The 12783-nt window shown below is 42.0% G+C and overlaps 1 protein-coding gene across 1 annotated transcript in view; it reads right to left on the reverse strand.

Annotated features, from left to right (window-relative positions):
* The window catches only part of LAMA2 (laminin subunit alpha 2), a 727667-nt gene that overhangs the window by 485390 nt on the left and 229494 nt on the right, over positions 1–12783 (reverse strand). The window contains exons 5-7 of the mRNA XM_083176751.1: positions 12324–12503; positions 6390–6479; positions 2260–2377 (exon numbers count right to left, since the gene is read on the reverse strand). Coding sequence (XP_083032877.1) covers positions 2260–2377; positions 6390–6479; positions 12324–12503 — 388 coding nt within the window. The remainder of the gene's footprint in view (positions 1–2259; positions 2378–6389; positions 6480–12323; positions 12504–12783) is intronic.

Genomic DNA, 12783 nt, shown 5'->3' on the forward strand with positions numbered 1-12783 from the left:
AAGGTACCACTGCTTTTTCCCACCATGCTTCCTTTATTAATTACAATTTGATTTCATATTTTTTCTCTCTCCAATTTATACAGTTGTCTGTGTCTTTACCTTTTAGTTTACTCTTAGTAAAGTGGAAAAATACAACAAATACAACATACAACATATGGGTGACCTAATAAACCCCTAGCATATTCATCTTTCTCAAAATAGGAATGTCAGATAATTAAGTTTTACTGTATCTTTGATTCAAATAACACTGTACAGAATGGTAGCTTTACGAAGAACTGAAGCTTAAAGTCTAACTTTCACCTGTACAACTTGTCCAGCTGCTACAGGAAGCACTTACTTCATCACACTGTTAATATAATGTATTAAAACTGCAAAATGTTCTTTCAAGAAACAGCAGATTTTGTCTTGAAATCTGCAAACATATAGAAAGTGCAGCAACATATTTTTCGCTTTTACCTACAGACACATTGTTTTCTCTTTTCATGTTCTCTGTGGCAGAGGTTACTTATTATTGGAAATAGAATAGCTGAACACGTTATTGCAAGGGCTCCTTTGTCTGAAAGTCACACAGACATAACAGCAGCATTTATTCGAGAGGCTGTGCTTCCTTTGTAAAGATTTATTATAGGGTTGGAGCTTTTTGCTATAAAATAACTGTTATTTAACAGTTTCTCATATACAGTACACTGGCGTTTTACATAAAGGATTTATATCTTAATGCCTTTTCATCCTTGTATTGGACCAATGACTCAAAATTGCAATAATAACATAGCAGAAAAATCAAGTATTTCATTTTTGTATTATCAAATTTCATCTGTAGAACATTTCCTTTTTTTTTAACGTTTTTCTTTTATATTTTTCGTATGTATAATATATTTGCATTTTTCTTATCTTGTCATATGTAGCTAGACATATAGGGGGTCATTCTGGTTTATTCGCAAGGCTTCCTTGCAAGCCCACCAGATGCCAGCCGCCGAATGTGGGTATGCCTGCCCCTCCCACCACCTTGCACGGTGCAAACTTTCACTTGGCCTGCAAATGTTGTTTAACATACACATCCGAAGGCCAGGGGGGAACTCCCACATAATTCGATGGCCGCAGACCATTGAATGATGTGGTGAGTGCATGCATATTTAAAGTGACACTCAGGTCACCTTAGGTATGTGTACACATTCATCAGGAAGTGGGTGGACAACTGACATCTGGTGATGTCAGCTGCCCACCCCCGCACCCTCGTCACGGGGTAATTTCCATGGGAACTCCACAGGGTAATCTGCATGGGAACACCCATGGAACGCTGAGCATTCCCATGGGCGTGAGTATCTGACACCGCCCCCTGTCCGCATTCTTGGGTGCGTGCATCCAGCGAATAGTCTGTTCGCCATGGCGGCACGCACCCAACATATGCACATGCGCAGAAATGCATCTGTGTATGCGTATACACCCTGTGCGAATGCTGGGGAATATAAATTAATCAGAATAACCCCCATAATATATATATTTGGCATAATAGGGATTAATTATTTCCTGTTTACTAATTTCAGATAATTGTTTCTTGATGATTAACACTGAAAATTGGGTTACAAGTCCAGCAATGCAATTCTAGCCTGCAAGACTCTATAAATGGTCCCCATTATATGAAATCACACAGGCGGAGTTGGATAAGGGAATATTCACTGCCTATTTAAATACTGAAATCCATATACATCCACCTCTGCTCAAGCATGAATTCTTGCAGATGTTAATTTACTGTATCTCTGGCCATTGGACCATATTCATATGTATTCGGAGGTGCCTTACATGTCACAAAGTACTGGTAATTGGTGCTATGTGCATGCACCGAACCAGTATTGTGCACCTGCAGTACAGATCTGTGACACAGAACAGCATCAGTGATTTCAGAATGGGGAGTACACAGTGATGGCCTTGTTTTCCATAAAGTGAGTTGATTGGCAGACATTCTGGTTGAAGGATGAGTCTAGGAATGACAGAGATTTCCTGGCTTCTTTGCATCTGCAGGGACCAGAATGCGCAACCCCATGGGTCACCCATATGGATGAAGGTGTCGTAGATGATCCAATACTGTGTTCTAGGATGCAGCTTAGATCACTTATGCAAGCCAGAGGTGAGATGCCTCCTGTTTTTAAGCAGAAGCAATAGCACCTCCAACTACATTTGAAACAGACCCTAGTGCACTGAACAGTATGTTTCTCTTTCTTGTTATGAAGATACAGTACTGGAACTGGTTGGTTTACTTACGTTCACACTCATGTTTTGTAAGGAATGTTCCAGCACGCCAAGGTTTTTGGTGGAACCCAGGACAGCATTTATCACAGCTAGCCCCACATGTATTGTGCTCACATTCGCAGGATGATTTCTAGATTATGTGACATAGAAACAGTAACTTTAAATATTAGAATACACAACAAAGACTTGCTAAAAGTAAACTTTAAACAATCAAGAATTATTTTTTTTTCCCAAGTCAAATATATACAGAGATTGATCCTTAACATGGCCACAGCCAGATTAAGGGGGGATGCAGGGCATACTGTACCCATGGCCCCCCTTTGCCTGGGGGCCCCCTGGCTGGAGTACACTGACATCATTAGCTGCCCTCTTATGACGCAGCAGCACCAGGTAGTCAAAATTCAAGCAGAAGTACAGGTTTAATGAGCTGAAACTGGAATGGGTCATGTTCGCAGATATGCATAATCGAATATAACCCACCACCGCTACTACTTGCACCTCCTTACAGTGGGCACCCCCTGTCTCAAGTGTACTGGGCACCCCCAGGGCTAATCCGGCCATGATCATGATAAATGTACATTTGGCTTGTGTAGACCTACAGTGCACAGTTTTCCATTTACAAATACATACTTTAGACTATAGGTTTGTCACTCAGAAATACAATCGGAACACTCAGTGCTAGAGCACCTGATACAATTGCATTAAAATCTGTCTTGTAAGTTGTCTTGTGCATGCATGAAATGCATCTAAATGAATAGAACAAGGTTTGGGAGTGATAGAATACTATCACAAGGTGGCGCTGTTTTACCACAAAGTAAAATTTACACAGTATTGTGATATCACAATAAAACAGCGCCACCTTGTGATAGTATTCTATCACTCCCAAACCTTGTTCTACTAGCAGAGGAACACAATACCTCTGACAGGAGGCGGCAGTTATACCCAAAGGGAATAGTAGTTTTTTATAGACACAAATTATCAAGAGTTTTCAATTGTGTAGACATATTAGCGCTTCTGTGCGACCTTAGGGTCACCCCTTTTTCTAAATGAATAGAAAACATATTTGGAAACATATAATGTGATTGCATATCAATTACAGTAATTAAAATGTAAGAGTAAAGTAGTAGCTTTTAATATAAGACCAGCCGTAACATTTTTAGTTCGCAGCCTATCAAACAGGTAAATGTTGCCCCGCAACCCCCCCCCCCCACACACGAGCGGCCCGGAGTCCACTTGCTAGCATGCGACTGGATGTGGTCCCATACACACCCACTCGCATGTGGCCGAACAAAAGAGATCAAATGATTTCTCTTCCGTTCGCTAATAAAACTAACTGAATTTTATTTTGGATGGAGATGGCTGAATTTGGAGAAGGAACTGATGTCATGTGACATCAGCCGCCCGCACAGAGCAGGAAGTGACCCACCTGTGGTTGCGGGGGTAAGCACCCGGCCCTCCCTTCCCATAGCAAACAACCCAGCAAGTGTGAAACTAACCAAAGCCATACGCTCCTGGTGTTTGTGCATGGGGGGGATGGGGGACGATGTTGGCCCATAAAGAACAGGTCTGAAACGGCCCCTTTGTTTCTGTTTGCACAATGCTCTAATGCAGTGGTTCCCAACCTTTTTTGTCTCCTGTACCCCTTGATAAGGCATTTCATTTATGAGTACCCCCTCGTGAAATTTTTAGGGGGCGTGGCCTAAAAAGGGGTGTGGCTTAACAGGGGCAAGTCATACTGGCAATGACGAGAAAAAAAAAACCACTTGACCACAATATAAGCTCAGCCCATTCTGCGGACAGCATATAAAATAACAGAACCTTGTCAAATCTCTATTACTGAAGCAACAGACATTCCAATGGATCATGTTAGCCTTCCAATAGTGTCAGATACACATATGCCCCCAAAAGTGCCAGATACACATATGCTCCAATGGTGCCAGGTATGCCCCCACAGTGCCAGAAAAGGGAATGCCACCACGGTGCCAGGTATGACCCCCATGGTACTGGGTATGCGCCCACAGTGCCAACAATGCACCTACTGTACAGTGCCAGCAACAAGTATGCCCCCATAGTGCCAGCAACAAGTATGCCCCCATAGTGCCAGCAACAAGTATGCCCCACAGTGCCAGCCATGCCCCACAGTGCCAGTAACAAGTGTGCCCCACAGTGCCAGCAACAAGTATGCCCCACAGTGCCAGAAATGCCCCACAGTGCCAGCAACAAGTATGCCCCACTGTGCCAGCAATGCCCCACAGTGCCAGTAACAAGTATGCCCCACAGTGCCAGCAATGCCCCACAGTGCCAGTAACAAGTATGCCCCACAGTGCCAGCAATGCCCCACAGTGCCAGTAACAAGTATGCCCCACAGTGCCAGCAATGCCCCCATAGTATTTCCCAGCAGCAGCACACTCACCATTGACGCTGCTTCTGGGGAGAGGACAGTCCAGTGTCCTCCTGCCGTGTAGCTGCCGCCGCTGCTTCTCTCAGGGAAGGAGAGGACAGCCCACTGCGTATCTCTCCTTCCCTTCACTGTGACTGGGCTGCCCGCCAATCAAAGTTCGCGGGCCGGCTCCTGATTGGCTGCCAGCCCGCAAGCTGATTGGCGGACGGAGGGCCAGTCACAGGGAAGCACACTGAGGGGTAGGAGAGATGCGCAATGCACTCTCCTCCCCTCCAGCAACCTGTCTGACTGCCGCATCCGCAATTAGAGTCCGGGCCGCCGCGTACCCCCGAGCGGGTGGACGCGTACCCCCAGGGGTACGCATACCACAGGTTGGGAATCACTGCTCTAATGGCATGAAGCAACCTGTATTTCTAAACGTTTGCTGCATGAATCTGTCTTGGCAAAATAGCACCAAATGGGGAGCTTCCAGAGCAGAAAATAAATGACTAATGCATTAAGCATTTCTAAATTTGTAATCTAGAAATTATAATAATCCTTTCTTTTTTTTAAATGATGTAGTATTTTATTAAATTGCAATATGCTAATCTATGATAAAAAAACAAGATGATGATATTTACTCTAGCAAGTTGTAATATAGTTTTTAAGATGTTCAGTATGGCAGATAATAGAATGGCTGCTAAGATTTGCCCACTGATTGCCATAGTAGCCTGTGTCCAGGCTACTTGACTCTTTTCAATGGAATACCCTCTGTGCTTGTGCCTACCATCTAAGATACTAAGGGAGCCCATGCCATTGTACCAATCAGAGAAAGGTAAAAGTACACCACTAGTATGTAGTATATATATATATATATATATATATATATATATATATATATATATATATATATATATATAGACGGTAGATGGCCGCGGCACTGGGGACTTCAATGAATAAAACAGATAGGCAGGCTTGATCTGTGACGTTTCAGCCTTTAATACAGGCTTTTCTCAAACAGCTTACATGAAAAAACAGTGAACACTCACCTCTTAAATACAGTGTAGCATCACCCTGGCTTCCAGGGACAGCGTGCGCTTCCGGGCGTCTGTAACCGGCGCCTGCGTCTGACGTCACTCTCAGTTCAGTGGTTACCGCGGCAACCATCCGATCTGTGAGCCAAACAAAGTGGATAATAAAGATTTGTTGAAAATTATTATCCACTTTGTTTGGCTCACAGATCGGATGGTTGCGGCGGTAACCACTGAACTGAGAGTGACGTCAGACGCAGGCGCCGGTTACAGACGCCCGGAAGCGCACGCTGTCCCTGGAAGCCAGGGTGATGCTACACTGTATTTAAGAGGTGAGTGTTCACTGTTTTTTCATGTAAGCTGTTTGAGAAAAGCCTGTATTAAAGGCTAAAACGTCACAGATCAAGCCTGCCTATCTGTTTTATTCATTGAAGTCCCCAGTGCCGCGGCCATCTACCGTCTATATTTGACCCTGCAAGGGTCTTCACCGAGGGCACGGGGCCCTTTGACAAGTTTGGAGCTGAGTGCCGGCAACCCGTCCACGCTATATATATATATATATATATATATATATATATATATATATATATATATATATGTGTGTGTGTGTGTGTTTTAAATCTTCAAAAGTATACTTAACATTGGTATTCCTACAATCAGACCATCAACAAATGTTGTATATAAGCTATGCACCATCCATCGGCACCTAGTTATATTATTATATTACTCACATTAGTTCTTGGATCCCATGGACAAGCCCTTGCATGACCATAGCAGATGCACATGCCGCCCACAGAAATATCTTTAATGGAATAGAAATACTGGAAAGAAAATAAAATATAATTGCTTATTAAACAACATATGCTTCACAATGATTTAATAACGATAACATTAAATTTGTATTGTACATCTTTGGCAATGTACTAAACTAAATATTGGATTGTGAGCTAATCTGCAGGCAACACTAACATAGACTGTCCAGAACTACTGACATCCTGTAGAAAATAAATATATTCAGCAATATCTACAAACTAAAAGATCCATTTCAATAATGTAACACTGTTCTGTAGATGTTGCTCCTGATATTGGCATGCATGGGCAGCATTCCCCCAACACCTCCCCGCAACATCTTGCTGTAGCAGTCTGTTTGAAATGTACCCGTGTGGGCAGATACAGTACACTGCATAATGCAAAGACACAAACAGGAGACAGAAAATGATGCTATTTTATGTAGAGCTAATACTTGCCAGATAGTCTTTCCAATAACTAAAATGCTGTTAATGTGCAATGCTCTGCAACTACAGGCATTAAAAATGTTTCATAGAATACTTAGAGATATTTAAAACAACAAAGAAAGAAGAACAAAATAAATAAAGGTGTAAAGATGTGCAATCCTGCCACTTAGGGTAAGGTAGAGGATCACTTCCAAAATTGGCTATCTATGGGGCTAATCCAATAGTTCAGGGTTGCCTACCCTCCCGGAATGGCCGGGAGGGTCCCGAAAATCGGGTCACCCTCCCGGTCCCCCGGAAAGGTGGCCAACCCTCCCGGATTCTGGGGGACCCCCGCTCCCCCCTCTGATTGCGCCCCCCCCCCGACCACAGCGTTTAAATTACCTTATGCCTGCAGATCTCCGGGGAGGAGGCGGGGCTAAAGCGCCATAATCACGTCATTTAGCCCCGCCCCCTCCACAGAGATAGGCAAACTAAGTAACTTTCCTTTATGGGGTGGGGCTTAATAATGTCACATTTAAGCCCCGCCCCCGAGTTCCTGCTGAAAATCTCCTCTCCGGAGCTTTTAAAAGTCGGCAACCCTGCAATAGTTGCGTTCTGTTTGTGTGCAGGACCCATTCTGAACATGCGCATGATGAGTCCAGCAATCACAGCACTGAACAGAGAATGCCTGTTTGACTGAAACAAGTGGTCAGGCCTTGCAAGCCAGCCTGCAAGGCCTTACTCAAACTTGAGTAAGATTAACCTTACATTGGCTGCATTCACAGAGGCAAATTGTAATCGATGGTTGTAATGTTCTTCTAAACTGCAATGCAATGGTAGTATCCACCTGCTCCTGCATATTACTTAAGACTCGCATATGCTAAGCTGCTGCAGTAGCTTAACATATCCAGTCCAAGCTGAATAAGGCCCGGTGTGGTAAAAATTAGATGGGATACGATCATTGGGTCACCAGAATGATGGTCGACAAGCATTAGGTCGTCACCATTAGGTTGACGTGCATTTAGGTCTACATGACTTAAGGTCGTCATGCAGGAAGGTCGACATTGGTTAGGTCGACAGGGGCATTAGTTCGACAAGGTTTTTTTTACTGTTTTTTTTTTTCTTCAGCAAAAATGTGCCGACAGGCGGTATTTCATGTCCCACCATCCACTAGGGCACAGGTCTTCAACCTGTGGCACTCCAGATGTTGTGGAACTACATGTCCCAGCATGCCCTGACAGTTTTGGCATGCTCCTAGAGGAAGAAATGTGGCAATGCATGTTGGAACATGTAGTTTCACAACATCTGGAGGGCCACAGGTTGAAGACCCATGCACTAGGGTGTGGTGGGAGAATAAAATAGTGTGCCAAGCATAGTGAGGCACTGATCCCGAAGCATGGCTAGTGCAGCGAGCCATGCGGTGCTACATTTTAGTGTTTATGTTGACTGTGTTGACATTCTGGTTAAAAAAAAATATTCTACTTTTTCAATGTTGACCTTACCCATGTCGACCTAATGACCCTGTCGACCTAAAGTCATGTTGACCTTCCTTCCTGTTGACCTTAACTCATGTTAACCTAATGGTGTTGACTTAATGCTTGTACCATAATGCTGGTGACCTAATGATCCATGCCCAATTAGATACAGTTCCGGGCCAATTTAGTATCAGCTTAAATAGCAAAAATCCAACTGTTCTTTCGCATGCTGGGGGCTTCTTAGCACAGGGCAAGGCAGCCCAGCATGATAATGCTCACCTGGCACTGTGATCACAATCTAATTGTGATCACATCGCAGGAGTCGCTGTGATTGTTGTGATTAGGGATGACACCTTTTGGTGATTTAGACTACGGGTTTAAAAATGATATTGTAAGGTGAAAATGCACAAATGTTAAGTTATTATTGAAATATTGGTTTTAATTAAAAAATCCGTAAAATTGATGCAGTTTTAGGATACTTATTAATAAATTATAATCAGCAGTGGCTTCTATCTCAGTGTAGGAGGTAGGCTGCCACTGGCTGCGATGTCGCCATAGATAAAAACCGCTAATGATTATAATTATTTATTTGACAAGTCCATTGTTTTTTTGATGTTGTCAATATGCTTACTATGTAAATGTACACAGCAATTATTATAATGTCAAAAATAGGGATTAGTAATAAGCTTCTAAAGGAATTGGAGAATTGAAATGCAATATTTAATATATTTAATTCCAATTTTATTCTAAATGTAAGAGCACCCTCATATATACAGTATGTGTGTGTATATATATATATATATATATATATATATATATATATATATATATATATATATATTTATATATAAACTTAAAGTTAGATGATTTCATTTTGTCATATGGTTACATTGATATGGGCTATATACAAACCAATATCACAGCAAACAGAATATATTTTATGTTTGATCCCATTTTAGGTCCATCAGACATTGCTTATGCAAAATAAAATTAACTATAGGAAAATGTCATGCATAGAGGGCAGAAAACAGATATTGGGAACATACCAGGAGGAGAAGCAGATAAAATTAAGATGACCTTCTTAAGTTGGGGCTTTGGAAGGTTGAAAGCAGTATCAATACTTTCCATTAGTAATGTGGATCAGTGAACCTGTTCTTAGAGACTGATTTATAACCATTTATTTTGCCTGCCCTTTATTTGCTCCTCATTCACATCACACAGAACAATGACAAATACACAAACCTTCGACAGAGACAGAACGGTAATCACTAAGCTAAATGCTCAGTGCACCATCAAACAAATCAGCAGAAGCTTTAGTTGTGTGAATGATGGATTTTCAAACAGAACTTTAATGTATTTTGATATTCTTTCATATTCAGACAAAGGAAGCTAGCTACTGTGGTAAATAGTGTGTGTACTTCTAAAATGAAAAACGTTTTCAAATATGGACAAAGCTACACTTCAATTCTGTCTAGACTAGAGCATTAACCCCTATTATTAGAGGTATCTTTGGTTAAAATGTCTGCTAATAAACACAGTATTATAATGCGCACATTAGGGGGGTTATTCTAGTTCACTCTTTCTGACAAAATCCTTCTTAATGTGTGTACACACGGGAGCAATATTGTGTGAAATCGCTGGGAATATGGTCGCTGAGCGACCATATTGCAAGTGATTTCGAGCGCAGGTGGCGATAAATCGCCAGCTGCGCGCTCCCGTGTGCACTGCCTAATGGTCGCTGGTCGCAGGAGCATGCTCCTGCGACCAGCGGCTTTCCCCGCGATCGCTGTGCCGGGAGGTCAGCGCCGGGGAGATCAGCATTAATCTCCCCAGCCCCGTGCGGCTGCTCCCTCCCTCCTCCGTTCAAAGTGACAGCAGCAGCGTCTGCTGCTGCTGCGCTCCCCCTACGCCCCGTAACAGTGTCTCCTTTTCATCGCTGATGAAAAGGAGACACTGAGCAATATGGTTGCTGGGGATATATTGCTAGCAATATATCCCCAGCAATCATATTTCCCCGTGTGTACACAGCGTCTGATGGACAAAACCATGTGCACTGCAGGTGGGGCAGATGCAACTTGTGCAGAGAGAATTAGATTTGGGTGGGGTTTTACTTCAAAGTGAGATCTATATGGCAGTGTAACAATAAAGCAGTCAGTATTTACCCTGCACAGACAAAATAACTCACCCAAATCAAATTCTCTCTGCACATTTTACATCTGCCCCCCTGCAGTGCACATGGTTTTGTCCATGTAAGAAGGATTTTGTCAGAAAGAGTGAACTAGAATAAGGCCCTAGGGCACTGATTAAGAGATGTACATTTTGCACAGCTGCAAAGAAGCGGCTGTGCAATACCATACACCTAATATTATAATGCAGCAAGAGGCACGCTTCATATCCCTCTACACAGTGGTCGAAGTGGGGCGGTATACGGGGGTATGGCATACCCCCACTTTAATCTGAAGATAAAAAAAAAAGTTTTTTTTCCCCTCAGGATGCTCTCTGATCACTCAGCAGCACATATTGTGCTTTTGTAATACCCCTGTACAACGGGGCAGTCTGGCAGGGGACGTTGATGGACAGGGGGGTGTCCGAAGGTGCGCACTATATTCACTCTTTACTTTTCCATACCCCCACTTCAAAATTTCCATACCCCCACTTCAAAATTTCCACTTCGACCACTGCCTCTACATATTTACATTTGTTAATCGCAATTAATGCTGGGTTCTTCTTCTTGCTTTGCTGAGTGAAATGAAAACAATAGAGCAGTGAAACCTACTTTGCAACATGTAGTGAAGCTGTGAAATGATCTAAACATCAATTTTGATCAATATCAAAATATGTCACTTTCAGTATATATATAAGATAATGGTAGGCATTATTATAAGTAAAGATCATAGATATATTAGACTAAGGTTATAGAGACCTTAAACAGGGATGCAGGTAATATTGATGGTCTGGTAAAAGGTAAAATACATTTCTGTTATGTTAATGTAATTTAGTCCACCAGCGAGTGCACATCAATTTCAGTGTAAGATGTTAAATCTAATCAAAAACAACAAATTTCTATTGAAGTCAGTTGGTGTAGCCATGGGACAGCGCTCTGATATTCTCTATTGCATCCTAATGAATAACCCCATAAGGCTGTTACATTTAAAGGATCAGATCAGAAAATTAAATTTATTCAAGTCCCAAAGACTTTAATATTTCACTATAGCAGACAATTTTCAAGGAATATTTTAAAATGTAATTATAGCAGAACTCACCTTAGGTGAACTACTATACAGTACTTTGCAGAAATGTTGTGAATACTGGACTAATGTCTTGAATAACTCCAAAAAAATACAGTACAGTATTTGCCAAATACTACAAGCCTTGGGCAGCACATGGTAATTATTTTATGTACGTGTATGTTTGTTTCTCCTTTCTTACTTGGTGCACCCTATCAAACAATCATTTACAATGTGTGTGGGATACATTAGTTTGCTGCCATAACAGTCTATTTGTGTCAGGGGGATCCAGTTATCATACCGGTAAACGAAATGAAAGCAGTTGGAATACTGACACCGAAATCCTAACAGTGCTTAAAAGATCGGTGGTTGAATACAGACATCTTATGAACATAAGTATGCCGGTGATGGTTAGGGTTAGGCTTTGGGGGATGGATGGAGGGTAAAGGATAGACTTGAAGAAGGGAGTGCTAGGCATTTGGTTAGGGTTAGGTTTAGGGTGGAGAGGATTACGGTTAGGCAGAAAGGGGGATATGAAGGGGTTTGGTGTGCAGGGGGGATTAGACTACATGTAGGGAGTGGTAGGGTTATGGGGGTGGGATGGGTAGGTTAAGAATACTTACCTAGCTGCTGTCTTCTGACTGCTGGCATCCCAAGTGCTGGGATCCAGATACCATCCCGTAGCTACAACTTCTGGAGTAAGTGTTTTAACTAATGAGAAAGGAAAATCTTTTAGCATTGTTACTTACCCTTCTGGTGACTATAGGATCTACATCTTGTAGATCATTGTGAGCTAACATCATTAAATCAGCATTTAGAGTTCGAATCCTTTGTAATCTCAATCGAATATAGCGAGCTGATGTGAATTCCAGAAGTGCCGGAGAAGGATCATCGGCACTTGGTCTTCCATTAATTAGTGACGTGTGAATCTAGAAAACATTAAGGACATATTCTAAAAAATGTGCTTGCATCTTTATTATGTTTTTGTTTATTCCAAACACTTTCATATTGTAAAGATAAAATTACAGATAAATCCTTAACAAAATCAGAATACACAGTTTCAATATCATGTTTAATTTGTCTGTGTACCTGAATATATGCCTATGCAGTATTTACACTCTGTAGGCTGATTTGAAATTTAATGCAATTTGGCTCTAAAACAACTGTAAGCATGTATGGAAGAAAAATGGGACTGCAAAATATGAAAAG

Source organism: Crinia signifera, chromosome 3 (assembly GCF_055691185.1).
Source record: "Crinia signifera chromosome 3, ASM5569118v1, whole genome shotgun sequence".
NCBI lineage: Eukaryota > Metazoa > Chordata > Amphibia > Anura > Myobatrachidae > Crinia > Crinia signifera.